The sequence below is a fragment of the Numenius arquata genome, chromosome 3 (assembly GCF_964106895.1).
Source record: "Numenius arquata chromosome 3, bNumArq3.hap1.1, whole genome shotgun sequence".
NCBI lineage: Eukaryota > Metazoa > Chordata > Aves > Charadriiformes > Scolopacidae > Numenius > Numenius arquata.
The window spans coordinates 19445644-19465989 of NC_133578.1; the positions used below are offsets into that span (position 1 = coordinate 19445644).

At 37.6% G+C, this 20346-nt stretch overlaps 1 protein-coding gene across 2 annotated transcripts in view; it reads left to right on the forward strand.

The window, feature by feature from the left end:
• SLC4A10 (solute carrier family 4 member 10) overlaps positions 1 to 20346 on the forward strand; it is a 129715-nt gene that overhangs the window by 41584 nt on the left and 67785 nt on the right. For both annotated transcript variants that reach the window (XM_074145996.1, XM_074145997.1), the window contains exons 3-5: positions 1279 to 1425; positions 10672 to 10810; positions 18895 to 19055. In XM_074145996.1, the coding sequence (XP_074002097.1) occupies positions 1279 to 1425; positions 10672 to 10810; positions 18895 to 19055 (447 nt within the window). The remainder of the gene's footprint in view (positions 1 to 1278; positions 1426 to 10671; positions 10811 to 18894; positions 19056 to 20346) is intronic.

Consider the following 20346-nt stretch of genomic DNA (forward strand, 5'->3'; position numbering starts at 1 on the left):
TGTGGCTTTTGTTTCAGAAAAATCTCGTGATTCTACAAGAATAGTCTCCCAAAAATTGATGCCTTTTCTTTCTAGTCTCTACATGAATCAAAGTTGAGGAAGTAACTAGTGTCATGTCCAGAGCCTTTTCTCCAGCTTCTTTAGCTCTGCCTCTGCAGAGAATTCCTGTCAGCCTTTAATTTCTTTGATGTATTGTGACAAATGCTGCCTTGCTGAGTTTTCTGCCCCCGCTGGAATCTCCATGGGATTAGAGATCACGTGCTACCTTAGTTTAATGTTCCTGACCTTTTTCAGATGATTGACACTGCTGAATGGTTACAGCGAAGCAGCAATTATCCACTAGCTGTGTTATGCTCATTTCAAGGAGAAAATAAATGTTATTTGAGATGAGTAATCTGGACACTGTCTTTCTGCTGACTAAATGTAGGAGACCTGCCTGTCGTGAGTCATGATTCCGTTCCCATTTGTTCTGTTTTGTGGTACTTTCTGCACATTTCCCCTGTGCTCTCCCACCTTGTAAATGCTTTACTATGCTCTGATCCTGTTAGCTAAGAGAGCTAAATCTTTTGGGCTTGATCAGCAACATAAAATTCTTTAGGCTCAAAGGCTCAAAGATGGTGGCAGGCATGGCAATGTGTACCTTCTTATGTATTTTAAAAAATAAGATAGAAGAAGTAAAAGGACCCTAAGCTACCAGCAATGTATTTATGATATGAGCACATAAAGTTGCGTATGGATTTTGCAGTCCATAGTGTTTTATTGTTTTTTTGGTCTCTTTTTTTTTTTTCCTCTTCTTTTCTCTTCAGTGAATTTCCCACAAGAATTCTGTCAAGGTTTGGCTCATAAATAGTAATGAGTTTTGTAAAGTTCCTGTACACACAAAGCAAACAGCAACTTTACCAAATGTTCAATGCAAAGAGATCCATGTGTCTCTTCGTGTTACTGTTTTGGAAGACATTTTACAGAACACCTGTCTGGCTTTAATGAAAGTTCACACACAGAGATGCAAATTTGAAGAAAAAAACCCAACAATCTGGCACTGCATCTTAAGGACTTCAGTACTGGGATTTTGCCCTGTATGAAGGGGTTGTTTATCTGTGATGCTACATCATCATTCTTGTAATCAATAATGTTATGACTATTAACATTAAAATAAACAGTATTCTACAGTTACACAATTATAATAATTATTATGCCATTAATACTGTTATGGTTATTAATATTGTTATTGTGTTGCCACAGCCCCTTTTTAAAAGGTAACTTTTCTTTTAACTATAGGCCATCGAACATTGTTCATTGGAGTTCACGTGCCACTGGGTGGAAGAAAAAGTCACCGACGCCATAGGCACCGTGGACATAAACACAGAAAGAGAGACAGAGAGCGAGATTCAGGATTAGAAGATGGGAGAGAGTCTCCTCCTTTTGGTAAGATAAATTTTATTTTTGCATAGATCTTTTAATAATAAACATCAGTATGATTATGCATGCTGTGTCCTGTTACGGCTTGGACATTTTGGAGAACCCATCAGAGCATCTCCAGTCTCTGCTGGAGAAGCCAAGATTTGTAACTCTGATTAAGAGCAGCAGCCAGTGGCAGTCAATACGTGAGAAATCTCAGTAACTTCTGCTGCTGTAGGAGACTGTCCAGGAGTGTTGTCATAACGGTAGGCTGCCACCACCACCACTGAGAGGGGGTAAGTTCTTTATGGTACCAGCTGCCTTCAGTGAAGGCTCTGGAGTATTTGCCCCTAAAATGTAACATAGAGGAGTTGTGGTTCTTTACAATTAGCTTTGTAATAGTGTTGATGTTACTGAAGCTGCAGTGTTACATCTGCAGATGTGAACTGTGATCCAGATTTTGTTTGCCTTTTGCCTTATGTGACCCTGTAATATGCCATTGTGAGATGAGTCTGCTAACGGAGGACTTGAGAGCAAACAGGAAAAAATACCTTTCACTAAACAAACCCGATACAATACTCCTAAAATTCTCAGCATTTTAAAGTAAAAAACATTACAGAGAACAGAAAAAGGTAGTAGTGAATAAATTAGCCAAGCTTTGTCTCAAAACACATGAGAATATTTGCTGTTCAAAAAGAAAAAGTGCATGAGCTGAAATGTCCAAAGCTGTAATAAGTGTTGAAAACATAATGGAACCATGTATAGCAAACTGTAAGTGTGCAACAGAAGAATGTTTTTAAATCATTAGGGAAAAGTGCCAGTGTAATTTCAGGTTACAGAATACTAATTGTAAGACTTTCTTTTAATCCGAAGTTTGTATTATGTATGTATAAAGCTTTAGAGCAAGTAGATTATAAGTGCTGATTGTTAAGTATATTGTAACGAGCTTAAAATACTTAAATCTTTCACAATGAATTATACTGAGAATGAAACAAAGTCAAGACTTTTTCAAACTTAGTAGATATGAGTTATGTTTTGAAGACTGAACAGTGAAGAAAAAATTGGCTGTGGTGGTTCTATCTGGAATGTATTTCAAATGTATGAAGACCCAAGACTATACAGAAACTGGTTTCTTGGAAAACAACAAAGTTCATAAATTATTAAAATAGTTTTCAAAAAGAATATGCATATATACATATAATGTCAGATTAAAAAGAAACAATTGAAAGTTACATTAGCCAAGAAGTGAGATATCTTAAACTATGAAGCAGTGTCTTCTGTTGAGTCATCTGGTTTTATTTAAGTGCCAGTATGTGACACATTTTGGCTGAGAATTTAGCTTTGTTCTTTCAACTTCTGGAGACCTAGGCTTGTGTCCTTCCTAACGTCAAAAGTAAAAAAACCCGAAATTATATGGCTGAATCTGTCCTTAATACTCTTTGACAGTTGTGCAATAAAATGTGCTGTTCAACACAATTGTGTGTTAAGTGAAAATCAGCCTATGTTCAAGATTGCTCTAAGAGTGGAATAGGAGTAATACAAAAAAAGTAGTTTTGAAGTGCATTTGTAAGTTGGTAAATCTGAAAAATTATAGTGAGGGAGGGGTTAAGCACAGTCAGAGCAGGCAGACAAATTTATACAGGGATTAATCATAGTTTATATCCACATCCTTGCTTTTACTATGGTTTGTCTTTACAGGAGTTTCAGACAGGTTGTGCTGCCTGGGGAGAAGCATTGCCTTTAGAGAGAATATAAGCATAATTCTTCTATGCTTTATTTACACAGAGGGAGCAACAGACGCTTCCCACACTAAGTATGAATCCGCTAAACCTCAGTAACGCATCTTAGCTCTCATTCTCTATGACCACAAGGTTATAACAATACCCAGAGGCTGAAGGAAATTGCAAGGAAAACAAATACACTTCCTACTTTTGATGCATAACTTAATATGAGGGACCGTGCTACCTAAGAGAGCAGATCCAAAATAGTCCCTTAATTTATGAATCATTTTGATTTAATTGAACACGCAGAAGTGCTTAGCTCCCTCTCAACATATACCCCTTTTAATGCATTTCTGCTGAAAAGTAGGAGGTTGTATTCATGGGAACTGGGGGCGAAGAGGGGAAAGAAAAAGCATTTCAACGAGCAGGTGCGAGAAGAAAGATAGAGAAAATAAGCACTGTGAGACCAGCTGATAGAACACAGTGCTTTGAAGTAAGTCAGAAAAATACATTAGGATTTTTATGATACAAGAGAATAAATTAGCAGTGTTTTGAAGCAGTGAAGTATGAAAGGATGTACAATAAAAGCTGAAGATGCAACAACTAAATAATAGAGATGCTGGAACAAGTAAAGGCCTGAAATACTCAGACATGAAGTGCTCCAGACTGCTCAGTTAACCAAGCATGGGATGGAGCATTATTTTTTGTCATAATTTATAATGGTATAATTTATAACTTCATCTGTGAAGTAACATTAGGTGCAGATCTTGCTCTACTACCACTGCTTCAGGGAGCTGCACGGTGCACATAGTGCTGTGGGGTTGTGCAGGCCCCACTCAGAGTGGACAGGTTCCTGTCCAGTGAAAAACAATTTCTTAAACAGTTTTCCTTGTATCAACATAGCTAAAAACCACCTGTATTCCATGTAATGCCCGTGGCTGTAAGCTTCCTGGTAATCCCTTTGAACCCTGGCTGGGAAGGCTGTACCAGCTACTTTATGAGGGAATGTTTCTGCATAGAATAGAATTTTTAGAATATTCTGATGGCAGCTCATGAGCTATTTTTTTTTTTAATCTCCTACTGTCACTATTCAAAAATAACCCGAGTGTTCTCAGTGTGCAGATTCAGAGCTTGTAGACAAATAATATGTAGAATATGGAGTTAGTGGAATAAAAAGGGGTAGAGTCCTGCCATTTGGGAGCACAGATCAATTACTCAAGTTTTATTTTTCTTTTCCCCACACCTGATTCTCGCTGTCTGTCTGTTGCCTCTTGATTAGATGAGGTTTTACAAGGTGTTTCCATTTTGCCATAATGATGTGCCTTTGAATTGCATAATTTGCTGATTACATGGCTTGCTCATGGAGAGGCTTTTTTAGGTAGTAAAAATTGTAAGCTAAGCGGTATCAAGATCTAGATTTCCTCCATCTTGCCTCATAATTTTTTTGAAGAAAAGGAGAAATCCAGTGAAATTATCCACTCTAGTTAAAAACGCAGTAATGCTTTTTGCTTTATTGAAGAGGTTTACCATTCCCAGCTGAAATGCTGCTGTTGTAATTAAGGCCCCAGTTTCATGCCCACTTTAAGCTCCCCTCCTCCACAGATTTCCTTGTGGGGCAAGTATCGTGGCTGCTTTGTGAATGAAATTAGGGAATTGAGGCAAATTAAAACTAGCTTGGCAAAAAAGCTGTTTCTAGCCTACAGCAGCTCCTTGGTGCTGTTTGCTGGGAGGGTGATGGGTGCCAGCCCTGGTGGGCTGCAGGGCCACAAGCTGTCTGGGACTGCTCCATCAGCACTGCAGGTCGTGGTGGCACTGAAAGTCTGGGGCAGGTTTCCCTTTGGCTGGTAGGGCTGCACTTGCTTTTTTTTTTTTAGTGGCAATTTCCAATGTTTTTTGATGTCTGGTTTTTTGCCTGTAACCAGTGAAACAGCTCTCTTGCACTTGCACTTATGAGTTAAAGATATTTATGCTTCTGTTTTAAAATGGGGTGGAATAGAAAGACTTTAGCTCTCAGCAGGGTGTCTTTAAGGACAGGTTTTGTGAAGGTGAAGTGAACACAGCTGTGAGGACTGGTATTTGATTTCAGCCTCCTGTGGTGTCTTCTAGGACTAGACGCTGATCGGACTTATGCAAGGTTTGGTTTGTTCTTTTAAGAAATCTGGCTTTAATAATATCTAGTTTTAAAGAGGCTTAAATTTGTAATTCATGGTATTGGATGTGGCAAGGGAAGCTGAGCAGCCCTGGAGGTGAGTCTAACAGGACTCTATGCACGGTTCAGGAAAGGCTCTCTGAAGGTAATGCAAGCGAAAAAGTGAATTGCAGAGGAGGGCTTCTTTTGGTTACTAGAGGGGCTTGGAGAAAGTATAATGAAAGGACTCAGCTGACTATATTTGGTAGCTAACCTCAAACCTTAAAGGGGTATTAATAGGCCAAATTTAACTATTTGTAAAGAGTATGGCTGTTAAGAAAATTCTCCTACCCTTAACTGTAGGCTCTGTCTGCTGAAGGGTGAACCTCGAAATTTGAATCTCTGGGCAGCTGTGGAACAGATTGCAGCAAATCTGGAGTAAAATAATGTATCATAACTGCAGTTTTAAGAGTCCAGCAAAAAGAAGAGAATTGAAGCTTGGGAATTGTCCCCATTGTCAGATCCAAAACATAGGATTATTTGCCATAGCCCTGCAGTGATGGAAACAATTCCGGTGAATAAAATGCAGAGAGCGCTTCCTGAAAACAAAGTTACACATACAGGAATAAAGTACCAGAGGAGAAAGCAAGGGAATACTTTCTCCCAGCCTAACACATGGTTTCTAAGGTCTGTGAAGAGATTTTCAGAAATGTGCTGTATGGCTGTTTACTATTTTATGTGTAAATTTTGTTTTAATTTTTACGATGTTTTCTAATTTAAAAAAAAAAAGTAACTTATGATTCCTGTCTTTACTGATTGCTGATCTGAAGGGCAAAGTCCAATCTGCACAGGAAGGAGGTGGGGGGAGAGCCCCTATCCACCACTTCCTTGGTGAGCACAAGCAGGAGGATGATGAATGTTTGTGTGTAAAATGATTCTTTCTTTTCTGTGATCCTTTGAATTTTTCACTCCATTTCCCCTTTGTTTGAAAGGGGTTGTTATGGATGTCAGCTGTGTTACACCACTTCACTCCTTGTCTGCAGCCCATCCTGTGCAGTGAGCAATCAAAAAAAAAAAAAGTTTGTATATTTAATATTACTTCATTGTGAATGTACAAGAGCATGAGGCATGGATCAAATCTTGTCTACGATGTTTACTATCTTATGTGAACTTCTGTAATGTAAATTTTATTTTAAATTTTAGTCTGTTTTCTAATCTAGAAAAAGTAATTTTTCACTCCTACATCTACTGACCCCAATAAAAAATATTAGCCTACTAATACTACCCTGAAATGCAGGTTCTCAACAGGCTTAGAAATACATAAACCTGTTCTGACAATTAAGCTAATAGAGTGTTACCAGAAATACATTTTTGCACCCTTTCTAGAGTTTATCAAGAGCAGAGGACAAAATTTGGAATACATTTTATATGTACCCAAGGCTGTGTTTCTGCTTGTGGTATGGCTTGGGCAGATTGCGTGCAGTTCTGCCTGATGGCAGGGCGGGTTGTCTCAGGAGAAATCCTGGCACGCACTGAGGAGGAGATGTGTATTGCTCTGAGTGGTGCAGTGGAGCAGGTTGTTTGCTGGGCTGAATTTATGTGGAGGAACTGACAATGATCCTGCTTTCTTACCTCAGCCCAAGTCCTGATTTCACCTTGTTCCCTTAGGCAGGAGGGAGCAGTCCTGACCCAGAATTGTGATTGCACTTGGGGATGTTTTAAACTGGGGGAAATGCCAGTTAAGGTACGTTCCTAGGTGCGTTCTGCAAGGCGGGATGGTGATGTAGGCCACCTTTCCCCCCTGCCTGTGCTCGGTGCTGTTCCAGGGAGCAGCTTTTTGTGTTGCCCTCTGGGAATTAGGTTATTAGCAGTTCTAGCTTTAAGTTCTGCTGTTTTGGCATGTCTATACCCATATCTTGCTTTTATTTTAGGGATGTTAATGACTTCACAAAGAGTCATAGTAGTGAACAGTAATGTCAGGTTGCTGCAGGGTCACTTCCTTTCTGCACCACTGAATCCAGGGTGAATTTGTGCTTTCGACAATAGTGTATATCCACCAGGTCTTAATTTTTACCCTTTTAACCGAGTGGTGGAGTTGTACAGATTTTTAAACCTGGAATACTCGGGTTTTCCATGCATGCAATGAATTTGAGGTATCAGAGGTAGTTTGGATGTCTGTGTGAGTCCTGCGTGGATGATGTGAGCACAAGCCCAGGTATAACACAGAGACTGGCAGGAGGCTCCCATGGGCTGGTGGAGTCACAGCAAACACAAAGCTGCTTCAACTTTTCCTGACTGAGAGAGATGGCTCTTATCTGAGCACAGGTGGTTGTTGATGGTACTCCTCCTCCTGTCATGTACCAGACTTTCTGCCCAGTCCCAGCTGGTCCTGGAGGATTTCCTGAACTGGTGATGAGCCATTTACTTGGGAGAGTCATCAGCTGCATATTGTGGAACTTTAAATTCATGTTGCTTCTAATATATATGCGCTCTGATTTGAAACAACTGCAATGTTAGAAATACTAATGTAACAAACTAGTCCCATTCATTTAATTTTTTAGCTTAATCTAGATTACTTTCATTACTTTTAAGAAATAGCAATAACAACATAAAGGATTTTTTTTTTTTTATGCTGGCTATACTACTTGAAGTAGGGATAGACACAGATAGTATACAAGCCAATTTCTGTTTTCCTAGACTTCAAAAAATTTGAATGTCCTAGTTTGCAAATACTATGTTTCTACACAGAGGATTAAGTTATCACAGTTTGATAGTCAGCAATTGAAGTATTCTTTCATACTGTTTTTGAATCACATATTACTCATTTTCCATAAAACACATTAATGACATATTTGGTATTTATTACTTCTATGAATAAGATCCAAAGCCATCTGGCATTGCTCACATGAGTAATGCTGTTAACTCAGTTTTCTAAGTAGAACCAACAGATCTGTTTTTTTATATAATTTTATTGTGTTCCTATTGTTTAATTCTCTTAGGGTTTTGTCCTTGAAATAAAATTATTGTATTATAAAGCAAATAATAACTTTTTTTTTTTTCATTTTCCAGCTTGGTGTCTGAAAATCAAGCTGTGGCTTACAGGTTTCAGACACCAATGCAAATTACAGCAGAAAAAAAAAAAATATCCAGAATCTAGCAGCTAGTTTTACTGGTGTGTTAACAAGGAAGAAGAGAATTTATTGCATATTTTGTCATTTATAAAGATTCTTCACTGTTGTCAGTCAAGTAGCTGTATGTTACACAGAAGACCCAGTTAAGAGCAAATCGTAGCAGTAAGGTGTTTCCTTGTTTCTACTCACCTCAAGGGATTTCTGATCCTCTGCTTTCCTTCCCACACTGAAACCGTGCATTTGCGTGAGTATCATAACTGTCATAGAACTGCAGCTCTGCTGTACAACACTACATTTATTACTTAACAGTAGCTGTTGCTGTAAATCAGTTTTAGTGCTGATTTTGTCAAGAGTACAGGATGTTCTTGGAAATGCTTATTCTCGGATTTTCACTGCGGTCCAGCTCTCTACTAAAGCGGCTTTTTTTCCATGTTCTATCACTAGTCATATGTGCTTATCCTTTGCAAGTTCATATCTCACTAAATTTTGTCCTTCTGGGAAATAGTCTTAACAAGTTGCACACTTCTTGCCCAGAATGTACTTTCTAGTCTCAGATTAAATCTTGATGTTTGTATTTACTTTATCCTTCTCTAGAATGTACCAACATGTGGATATGAGGAACATAGAGAATTTTTTTTTTTTTTTTAAAAAAAACAAGTAGGGAGAGGCTGGAAGGGGGTCTAGAACAGAAGTTGAAAAGGTCTTAAAGAAAAAAGAGAACTGAACAGTGAGAGAGAAGAGTAATAACAGAAAAGGTAAAGTGGAGGAGGTTGTTGCTGTTCACCAAAAGTAATTTCTGTCCCCTTAGCTGTCCCCCTGCAGATCCATTCTCTAGAGCTTAGTAGTACCTGAGCCCGTCTCTCTCTCCCTCCTCTCCCATACTTCTTCCTGGGTTTCATTTCCTTGCTTTGTGAAGAAGGAAGCAGGCTTGATTGTACTATATCTTTATACTCTGTTTAAGCAAAGAGACCTCAGGTGAAAACTGTCATGCATTGTTTGTGTTTCATTGCTATAGCAAACTTACTACTACTACCAAAAAAGGTGTCTTTACTGCTGAATTTAATCTCCTGTATCAGTGGCCCATTTAATTATTTCTGATCAGTGCTGTATTTGCTCTTTAACAAGCATTCAGTGAGTACTATCATCTCAGTTTTTGCAAAATTCAGAGAGCTTGAGGATCCTATGCAGTGATGCTCTTCACTGCTAGATGGAAAATACTGTCACTTGTCTTACAAATATGGTTGTAGAACAGAACTTCATTTAGACAATGTTCAAGGAGTCGCTGAGCTGTTCTGCTGGATAATCAATTTTTTGGTTGACTGGCGGTGCGGCCCCTATCAGCTCTCACAAAGTACTTTTGGTTTCTCTAAAAAATCTAAAATACATTAGGAGAAAAAATAACTGTGTATTTCTAGAGAGACTGGGTTTCACCCAGTTTGTTCATTTGACATGTGCATTTAAATAAGGATAGGAATTTTTATTTTTTTTTTAAGACTTAAAACATTTGAGATATGAACGCTGAATATACATGTGCATTATGGAGATCTGTGAGTTCTGGAAATTTTCTGAGTGGTATGAAAAAAGAATAGTGTGTCTCCAAAATAGATTTGGTGGTCTGCACTGAAAGGTTATGAAGAAAAATAACTGGTAATAGGGGAATACAGAGACAGGAAGAATAAAATAGGGAAGTTGGGACAGATAAATAACTTGTTAATCTGGAACAGCCTAATCATGTAGAAACGGTTTACAAAGGGGCAGGGGATGGTAGGTGGAGATAGTAATGTATTCTTTTTGAAGTTCCCAATTGTATATTGCCATTAGAGAGTTTTCTTTTGCTTTCTTTCTCCTGCTAGGTAAAGCAAAGAATGCACATTTAGTACACCAGTTTTGTGAGCTGAGCTAGATCTGTAGATTTAGATTTCGGATGTGGCAAAGTAGTTTTTGTAACACTTTTTTTCAGCTCTATCTATGCTGCTATCTGTGCTGATACCATTTTCTGTGGGATACCATTCCAGCTTCCAGTAGTCTCTGCTTCTGTACATCACATTCTATCTTTAGATGAGTTCGTTTAATTAGCAGACTAGACAACTACAGTGAATAGAGGTTTCAATCTGAAGGTGTTTGTGTATAAATGTTCTTGCAGCATAACTATAATCATGTTTTCTGTGTGGCAGTAGGTGATATGGATGAAAGACTCGGGATAATCTCATGAAATTTTAGATGCTTGCTTGCTCAGAGCAAAAAGTTTGGTGTTCTGGATTTGATATTTTCAAATATTTGATATTTTTCCCAGATACCCCATCACAAAGGGTGCAGTTTATTCTTGGAACAGAAGATGATGATGAGGAACATATTCCTCATGATCTCTTTACCGAGCTTGATGAAATTTGTTGGCGCGAAGGAGAGGACGCGGAGTGGAGGGAGACAGCAAGGTGAGTGTTTTTGTAAGTCTTTAAAAATTATATGTTTTGTTTGTTGGTGTATTGAGGAATGATTTCAAAGCTGTGGCAAGCTCAGGAACAGATTTTGGATATAAAGCTTAAATAAACCCTTAATTTTAATCCTTAGACTGCTAGTATTACTACAGCATTTGTCGTTTCCCAGAGCCAAATGTTTTCATCTGGATTTATGAAATTTAGGTCAGAATGACTATCAAGGGAAAAACCAAAGTAAACATACCATATATATGAATTAAAATTTACTGGGTTTATTCATATTTTAGATCATCATTTTAAGAAACTTTCAAACTTCTTATTGTGTTTGAATCCTCAAGGAACTGATATAGAAAGATTAAAACAAGGAATGAAAATACTTTTGGAGCAATAACACTTTCACGTATTCTATCAAACATGCTATGTAAGGTTTTTAAAATGCAAAGAAAGCCTATTTATAGAAAGGATTTAGAAACTCAACCCCCTCTAATTTCTATTGAAGACGTAAAAGCTCTTTCAAAAGCAACCCCTTCCCCCTTGTCCTTTTCCCCCTTTTCCCCACCCAGTTTGGGGCAGATTCTCCCACACAGGGACTTTCCCCTGCAGGGCTGTGCACACAGAGTGGGAGCTGCCGCCATGGCACAAATATACCCCAAATACCCTGGTTCTGGGTCTGTGCTGGAGAAAACGCCCAATTTTTGGGAAAAAAAACTCCATTTGGGGCCCTTGGGACAGTCAAATCCACCTGGATTTGTGCAGCTGGAAAGGAACATGTTTTTCATGTTTGTTTCCTTGAGCACCTAAACAGGAGATGACTTGCTTAGTTTCATTAAGACTTTACATTTCCCAGCAAGCTTTGCTTAATTTTTCTTCTTAAAACCTTAATTCTCTCTTCCCCTGACAGTATTTGTTGACAGTGTTCCTCAGTGGTACCCAGAAGACTATGGACCAAATCTTTGGTGTCAGTAGGATAAAAATTGTGGAATTTCTGAAAGGATTTTGTGGCAAACTATGTATATGGGCTGTTTGGCATGAGTATGGCTGTCAGCTTTCCCTTTAATTTTACTGCAAATTCCTGCTTTCCCAGAGGGCCACAGAATTTTCTATGACCTTCTCTTCCTTTATGTGTCCATAGGAGGCATAGACAGATGCTAAATATAGATCGTTACATGTAGAAAATTCTCATGTGGGGATTGTGCTGCAGAATGAGTGTAGTAGTGTTCCTAAATAATCTCATTAATATTCAGAGAGAAAATCTAATCAAGTTAATCATCTGCAGTGTTCTTATACTGATTAGGAATACATAGGACTTCTTCTATGAAGGGTATCAGCTTCTATTGTGGTTAAAAATAAAAATCACTGTGGCTTATGTTATTTTTAAGCAGGGAAGTAGCATCTTCTTTAGTTCAACAAAAAAAATCCCTTTGCAAACCATCTAAGAATAGTGTATCTGAAAAATTATAACAGTTTTTCTTAAAATAAATACTTAAGATCAAATTTGAAAGGTAAAATAGATATCAAAATAGGTAAAACAAATTTCTATTTAGATTGATCTATATGTACAGTCTTTCCAGTTGTCATTTGGGAACTAAAGAATCAAAAATGTTTAACAGAAACAAGCTGAGATTGTTGAAAAAGGACAGGAAAAAACAGGCGAGAAAACTATATTTTTTTGAGCTCAGGAAAATGCAAAAGTGAAGTATAATAGCTAATAGTAAAAATAGCTTTAGAAATAAGATGGAAACAAAGAAAGAGTGGAGCTACCATGCAGAAAGAACTGGTAAAGATAAATGATAATTTTCAGTTTGAATCCAAAAATTTCAGATAGCATGTGACATGTCTGTTATTGGAGATGGCAGTAAAATGACCAAATTCAAAATGAAGGCAAGAGTCAAAGTGCTTTATCTGCGAAAATCTATTGGGTGGGTTGTTGTACTACAGCAAACACAGCAACACTATTCAAGAAAGGATAGAAATGGTCAGATTGAACAGATAGATTTCAGAGCTAGGCAAGATGTAAAACAATATTTCAAGGAAAGAATAATTATAGACTTGGAGCTAAGTGGAAAATTGGATAAAATGCAATACAATGGTGTATCATGTCAGACTAAGTTAATAATGCTATTTAATCAGATAATTGATTTTTGTTTTTCTGACAAGGAAAAAACAGTGGATCTAATCTTTTTTTTTTTTTTTTTTAGCCAAGCATTTGATATGACACAGCAGTCGGAATTTTTTACTTAAACTCTGTTTAAGTGTAAAAAATACATTAGTGGATAAGGAACTAATTCAAGAGGTGCAGCAGGTCATGCTGGAAGATTAAACTTAGCGTGGAAGGTAGTGACAACTTCTGAAGAACTAGCCTTATTAAATGGCTTTATGATTGAATGACAAAAAGTAGGATTATAGTAATGAAACTTGATGATAAGAAGTTAGGAGGCACTGTTACTAGAAATAGGTAACGATATCATACACAAAAGAGAAGGTATCTTTGAGTAGAGTAATAGAAATAGGATAGTGTTTTAAATACAAGATTATATACTTACAGACTACTACAGTGGATCATTTTCAATACTAGTGGTTGATTCAGGACTTCAGAAATACTAAAACCATGGTATGGAGAGGATACATCCTAGGTTTGTTGCTGTTCCAGTGTTGTTATATGTTTTCCATTTGTGTGGAGAAGGCCACTGGAAGCATTTGTTAATCTTACTGTCTGGCTTTGGACATAGCTCCAGGTAGATGAATTTAAATGCAAGTGATACAGCGGAAAACTGGTTATTGCAAAACTTGTTAAATTGCGTTTCATGAGAGCGATGGCGCTAAGTGGTTCTGTATTCATTTCCCCAAGGTCTGCATGGACTGAAGCGTTGAGTTGATTCTGATAAAGTAAATCTGTATCTTCTTGTTTTCAGTTTGATTGAAATTGCACACACATTTCAGCCTTAACATTTTTTTAAAATATCTTGAGCAAACTGTTTAAAACTGTTTGAGACATTTTGTTCTTGGTTGATCAAAATAGTAACATATCAAAGGGAGCCATAGATAAGATTTGACTGAAGTTCGGTGTTCTTTAGGTAAACCTCTATTCCTGTTTAATTTGTTTGGAAGAGCAAGTCCTTTTCTAGACTTCTTTTTCTTACTATTTTTCTCTTTCTTCAGCAGTTAGGAGACTTCAGGGTTTGCCATTCTCCACTTTCCATAACATTTTTCATAAGCAAAAGCATTCCTGCAGATTAATTAGTAGGAGCAAGAAAGTGCACTGCTGTTACAGCCTACTCCATTGAAAGGTCTGATTTAGGCTGTCCCATCCATGGAATGAGTTAGTGAGCAGAGTGGAATAACTTAGTTATGTTGATATGGTGATAAAATTAATTAATTTTTCCCATGAATTGATTTTAAGCCAGAAGAAACACATACCTTTTGAAATCAATAGTCAGTCTTTATTAATATAATTTTTTTATGTGGCCCACCTGTACGATTGTGTAGAGAATGCATGAAGTATAGTTCCTATCCCGAAAAAAATATTTCCAGTAAGTTTTTGGAGAAGCACACTGAGGCATAAGAATTCAGCTTAATTTATACACACAATAGTATAATTGCAAATTGCAGCTCTTAGGAAGGCAATTAATGTTCAAATCTATCGTAATAGCCTCATGTGGTCATGGCTGGAAATTAGTGCCTGATTTGTAGCAGGTTTTACCCAAACTATTGGGACTCATTTATCTGCTAATATCAAATGAAAATTTTGGGAGAATATCACTATGTTTCTGGAAGAGAAAAGAATTCATAGTAAAGAGGAAAATTTCTTAGAAAGACACTTTGGAACCAACAGGTAAGTGTTTAATTTTGAATTTTAATGACACAGCACGGTTAAGAAAATAAACCTCTGTCCATAGTTTAGACAGTAAATTGTTAATAGTGACTAGAAAATGGATGTACTAGGGAAAAATTATGAATATGAAATGAAAATGCATCTCCCTTGGATCAAAAATCTTCTTCCAAAGAAACTAGGTCACAAAAAACTTAGGTTTGTCACTTCTGCTTTGTTTCTGACTTTCTTGTTTACTTTAGTTCATTGTCTAATCAGTGTAGGCAGGCCAAAGCTTATGTGGCAATTTACACAGATTGTAAGATTACATTAAGAAAATTGACTCTTGAGCAGACTGTAAGTGAATACATACTTCAGCTTTCTACTGCGGACACAACAGACTATAAAATAGATTATATTCAACTCACCCACTTCGTATTGTGCACCAAAATGTTGTAAATGAGTCTAGAATGAAGTGTGCACACTCTTTTATGGACTCCTGAAACATCGATGGGAGATGACTGTAGAAGATGTGACCTGTGTATGTACACACACACACATCTGAATAATATTTATCCTATCATAACATACCTTGCTGGAACTCCTGTTGCCATGTTTTTTTCCAGCAAGTGTCCTGCCAGAGGAGCTAACTGTATGATTGATATACCTGCGGTAGTCTTTACCAGTAAAAGAAAAACGTATGAATGAAGCTGCTCTTCCATGCGATCAGACACAACTAAGATAGCTCTAAATATATTCCATGCACATGGGATACATATGACATGAGCTTAATATACAGATAGAGTTGGTGTTGTTTTCTGGGAAATTATGAAAGGCTTTTATTTATCAACCATATCCATTTAAGGGGTTAAACTGCAGAAGTAAATATAGTGAAATTTGTCTTTTTCTCTGAGAAACTAATAAGAGTAGAAAATTGGCAAACTTGAATTTGGATTTCAAAGCCATTTCTATCCTTGAATCCTGTACATTCATTCAGAGGGATGTTAGAATGGTATTATGATATGTAAAACCACTTGAACACTTAGAATTGAATGACTGTGTGTAAGATTAGAGATCTGTTTGTTTTATGTTTTCTGCTGCTGTTTCTCATTTGATATGTTAAATAAGGATTATCTAACATAATAGAGGAATTGTTCTGAAAACATAAAAGGTCATAAACATGATTTGCCCTTGATGAGATATGAAATGAGTAAATTCATGTAATGCTTATTAAAATAAAAATAGAAGTTTATTCCAAATGTAAAATTTTCTCAGCTGGGTATGGTTTATGTTTACATACTAGCCTTTTGGCTCTTTAAATAACAATGTATGATAATGCATAACAGTAGGAAATTTGATGTAACCCGTAGAATTATATTATTCAAATTGATTGAAATTCAGATGGAGATGATCATGATGGCAAGTATAATTATTTGAGCAGTAGTGGTGTCCTATGGATTTTTATGTGGTGTGTAAGCTTTGATGTGTAATTGACACTATAAACTCTAATTAAAGCTGTTCTCATGATTTAGACTTCTCTTGTCTGATGTGTCCCTTGTAAGTTACAAATTCTGGTTATGAGTCTGCCTCTGTCCAGTCACCTGTCTTAATGAAACTTTTAAGAAGATGTCTTTTATCACTCATTTAAAATCTGTTTAGAATTGGTCAGTGTGTTCAAAATAGGTAATATCAAGGACAAACTGCAGCAGTATAAGCAGATAAGCAATATTGAAGATAATTTACATGAACAGAAGGTAATGACAGTATTAGGTTTCTGATGAGATTCTGTAGGAATCTATGCTTGGGTCATTGTTTTTAGGATATATAGAGCACGATTTTTAGTCTTTTTTTGAATGAGCATAAGACAAGATAATGTTACATCAGAAATAATTGGGAATGCCCAAGTGCAAAGGTTGTAATCATATAAAACTCCTAAAGAGATTAGAAACATGCACAAAAGCAGAGGTATGAGAAGATAAAAATGTAGATATTTTGCAGAGCCTTAGGTGGCAATAGTTTAAGCAGGACAATTAATGCACCATGTTTGTGATGTTATGGCCACAAATAGGTCTAGCATAGTTTTATCTTGGAGACATGAGTGCCATGAGTAAACTAGGAGCAGCCTCTTATTATGGAGTTCAAGTGCAACCTCAAAATGAAGAAAATGAAGAACCTTTTTTTGCTTCTCACATGCTTCTTGGTAATTTTCTTGGGTTGTTGTAGTTCATCCTTTCTAACCATGAATTTGAATTTGGTGGGGGTGGGATGCGTTCATTTTTGTTTGATGTCCATTTGGACATTGTTTTGAAAATCTCTTTGGAAAACCTCATGTGCATATGCAAATTGAATTTCATGGTTCAGCTCTGTGAAAAGCAAACTTTTGTGTGTGCTGTGTCCTTCTTGCTCCTTCTCTGGAAGAATGAAACAGTAAAGGAGATAGACTAGCTGGGCTGGGAAGAGAAGAGAGATTGCAATGAAGGGAGTGGAGAACAGAAGTCTGATGGAGAGGAGGTCTCATGGGCAAAGATGAGATACAGAAACTGGCAAGCACAGAGAAAATAGAGGAAAAAATGTATAAATGCAAAGAGGAGGAGAAGGCTAGACACAGGAGACTGGAGATTTTGGAGCAGCTGAGGAGTTGGGGGCAAATTGTGTATATAAAAATGGCAGAGTGATTAGGAGGCAGCTGGTATGGTTAGAAGAAATTAAATGCATCAGGAAGGGAGCAGATATACTGGTGATGAGTGGGTCATTGAAGTGGTGGCTGCTTGCAGGATGGCATCAGAAGGGGAAGAATCTGGTACACAGGAACTGAAAGGAGGAAAGTATCTAAAATATGGGTACACATGCATATTTTAGAAGTAGGAGCAGAGCTAGGCAGGTGGGCCAGGAACAGAAGACAGCTGTGTTACTGGGCTGCTAGGTTTGGTAAAAGTGGAAATTGCTCAACTTTAGAGGTCTTAGGGCTCTACGCTTCCCTGCTGTCTAGAAATAAGTGTGAAGGTGCTGTCAAGGTGCGAGGCTTGGCTTGACTTCTGTGCTGCGTGGTCCATAAAAAATAGCTGAGTGCAGTTGAGTCAAGTGATAAATGCTTTTGCTGCAGCTGCAGCTGTTCAAACCTTGTCAAGCTGGCAGGTTGTGTGGCTCCACACAGCAACATCTGTGTATGCTTGAAAAACTTAATAACTTTAATTTAAAGCACTTTTGCATATGTCAACAGACTTCTTTCTCTTTTTTTAATTATTTTTTAAACATTTTTAGTATAATTTTTATCAGTAAACAATTAAAAAATTGTACAAGAAAGTTCATCCAGCTTGTTAGTAACAAAAGGTTTGATCCTCTCATGCCAGTTCCATGTGTCTTTGTACTTTACTGAAGTCTCTCCAGGTTTACACAATAAGCATTGATCAGGTCCCCCCTCAGTCTTCTCCAGACTAAAAGGACTCAAGTCCCTCAGCCTTTCCTTGTAAGAGAGATGTTCTAGGCCTCTAATCATCTTCGTGGCCCTGATGTTGCTACTGGATTCTAAATTGTATTTCATGTCATTCACATGGTTGTTTTGCCTAAGTAAAGCCTGTATTTTGGGACTTGAAATATTGTTAACAAGAGTTTACGCATTGCTTGTGTGTGCCTGTGAGGTTTTCCATTTTAATTGACTAAACTTTTAAATGGAAAATATCCTAGATTTTGCATAATATTTTACTGCCTTTATGAGTAGCTTAATGCAGTTAAGTAACTAACAACTTAAACTAACGAAGTTCATAACAGTGTGTTTTGTGAAAAGATTATGGTGATGATACTGGATGGATTCTGTAAAGTGTAACTATGTCAGTATATTTACTTTAAATTAAAAGTGTTTCTTCTTAGTTGTGTTTACTTCAAAGTGCAGACTAAATGGAGAAAGTTCTCCTGTGTTCTCGTTATGTATAGCTTTTTTTTTTCTCTACCACAAATTCTTCTCCTCTATCCTTTTCATACTACTTGTTCTATCATGGAAATATCATTGTATGCCAAAGAATTACTTAAAGCTTTTGTAAAGTACAGTAACGATTACTTAATAGGCTTTTTTTTTCAATCTCTGTGGTCAGAACTTTTTTTGGAAAATGGTATAATACAGCATTATATGGGAAGAAATGGGCAAGGGAAGTTTGTCGTATTTCCCACAAAGAAAGAACAAAGTGAAATCCAAAGACATGTTTAACAGTATCCACGGAAATAATTTATTTTTCATTTCTTATGGAGAATGGAGTTATAAAGTTGGTTGTTTACACAGGTGGTTGAAGTTTGAAGAAGATGTAGAGGACGGTGGAGAGAGGTGGAGCAAACCATATGTTGCCACACTGTCACTTCATAGCTTGTTTGAGCTGAGAAGCTGTATCCTGAATGGCACAGTTCTTTTGGACATGAGAGCTAACTCTATAGAAGAAATTGCAGGTATGTATTGATGTTCCATTTATTAGTTATGAGAATTAATCATAAAAATCAAGTGCTTACAATATTACTTACAAGAAAGCTATTGCATAACAATCAGTTCAGTTTAGAAACTCCTGGGAAATATTTTACTCAATATATTAGGAAAGAAATCTAATGCCTGACACAACTGGTAAATATTTTGTTTATTTTTTTTGGTATAGACTTTGCTATTTTTAGAGTCAATTTTTATGTAAAGGAGAAAATTAAAATGGAGTAGAAAGAACAGTTTGGATATATTTCATTAGAACTGGCATGTTCCCTGCTCCTGCTGTGCCACCTCACATTTTGTGAATTATGCATATGCTAACTTCCACAAACTGAACCTACTGCTATGCTAATTGCAGACAATGTAGCTTAAAAAAAATAATTATAGAATCATAGAATGGTTAGAATTGAAAGGGACCTTAAAGACCATCTAGTTCCAACCCTCCTGACATGGACAGGGGCACCTTCCACTAGACCAGGTTGCTCAAAGCCCCATCCAGCCTGGCCTCGAGCACTTCAAGGGGTGAGGCCTCCACAACTTCTCTGGGCAACCTCTTCCACTGCCTCACCACCCTCAGATGAAAGAATTTCTTCCTAATCTAAATCTACTCTCTTTCAGTTTAAAACCATTCCCCCTCATCCTGTCACTACATGCTCCGAGAAAGAGTCCCACTCCATCTTTCCTGTAGGGCCCCCTTTAGGTACTGGGAGGCTGCTATAAGGTCTCCCCAGAGCCTTCTCTTCTCTGGGCTGAACAACCCCAGTTCTCTCAGCCCGTCTCCATAGGAGAGGTTCTTCAGCCCTCTGATCATCTTCATGGCCCTCCTCTAGACTTGCTCCAACAGGTCCATGTCCTTCTTATGTTGGGGCTCCAGAGCTGGACACAGTAGTCCAGGTGGCTTTCTCACCAAAGCAGAGTAGAGAGGGAGAATCACCTCCCTCAACCTGCTGGGCACACTTCTTTAGATGCCGCCCAGGATGCGGTTGGCTTTCTGTGCTGCAAGCGCACATTTCTGGCTCATGTTGAGCTTCTTATCAACCAACACCTCCAAGTCCTCAGGGCTGTTCTCAACCCATTCTCTGCCCAGCCTGTATTTGTGCTTGGGATTGCCCCAAACCATGTGTAGGACCCTTGCGCTTGGCCTTGTTGAACTTCATAGAATCATAGAATAGTTTGGGTTGGAAGGGACCTTTAAAGGTCATCTAGTCTAACCCCCTGCAATGAGCAGGGACATCTTCAACTAGATCAGGTTGCTCAGACCTTGAA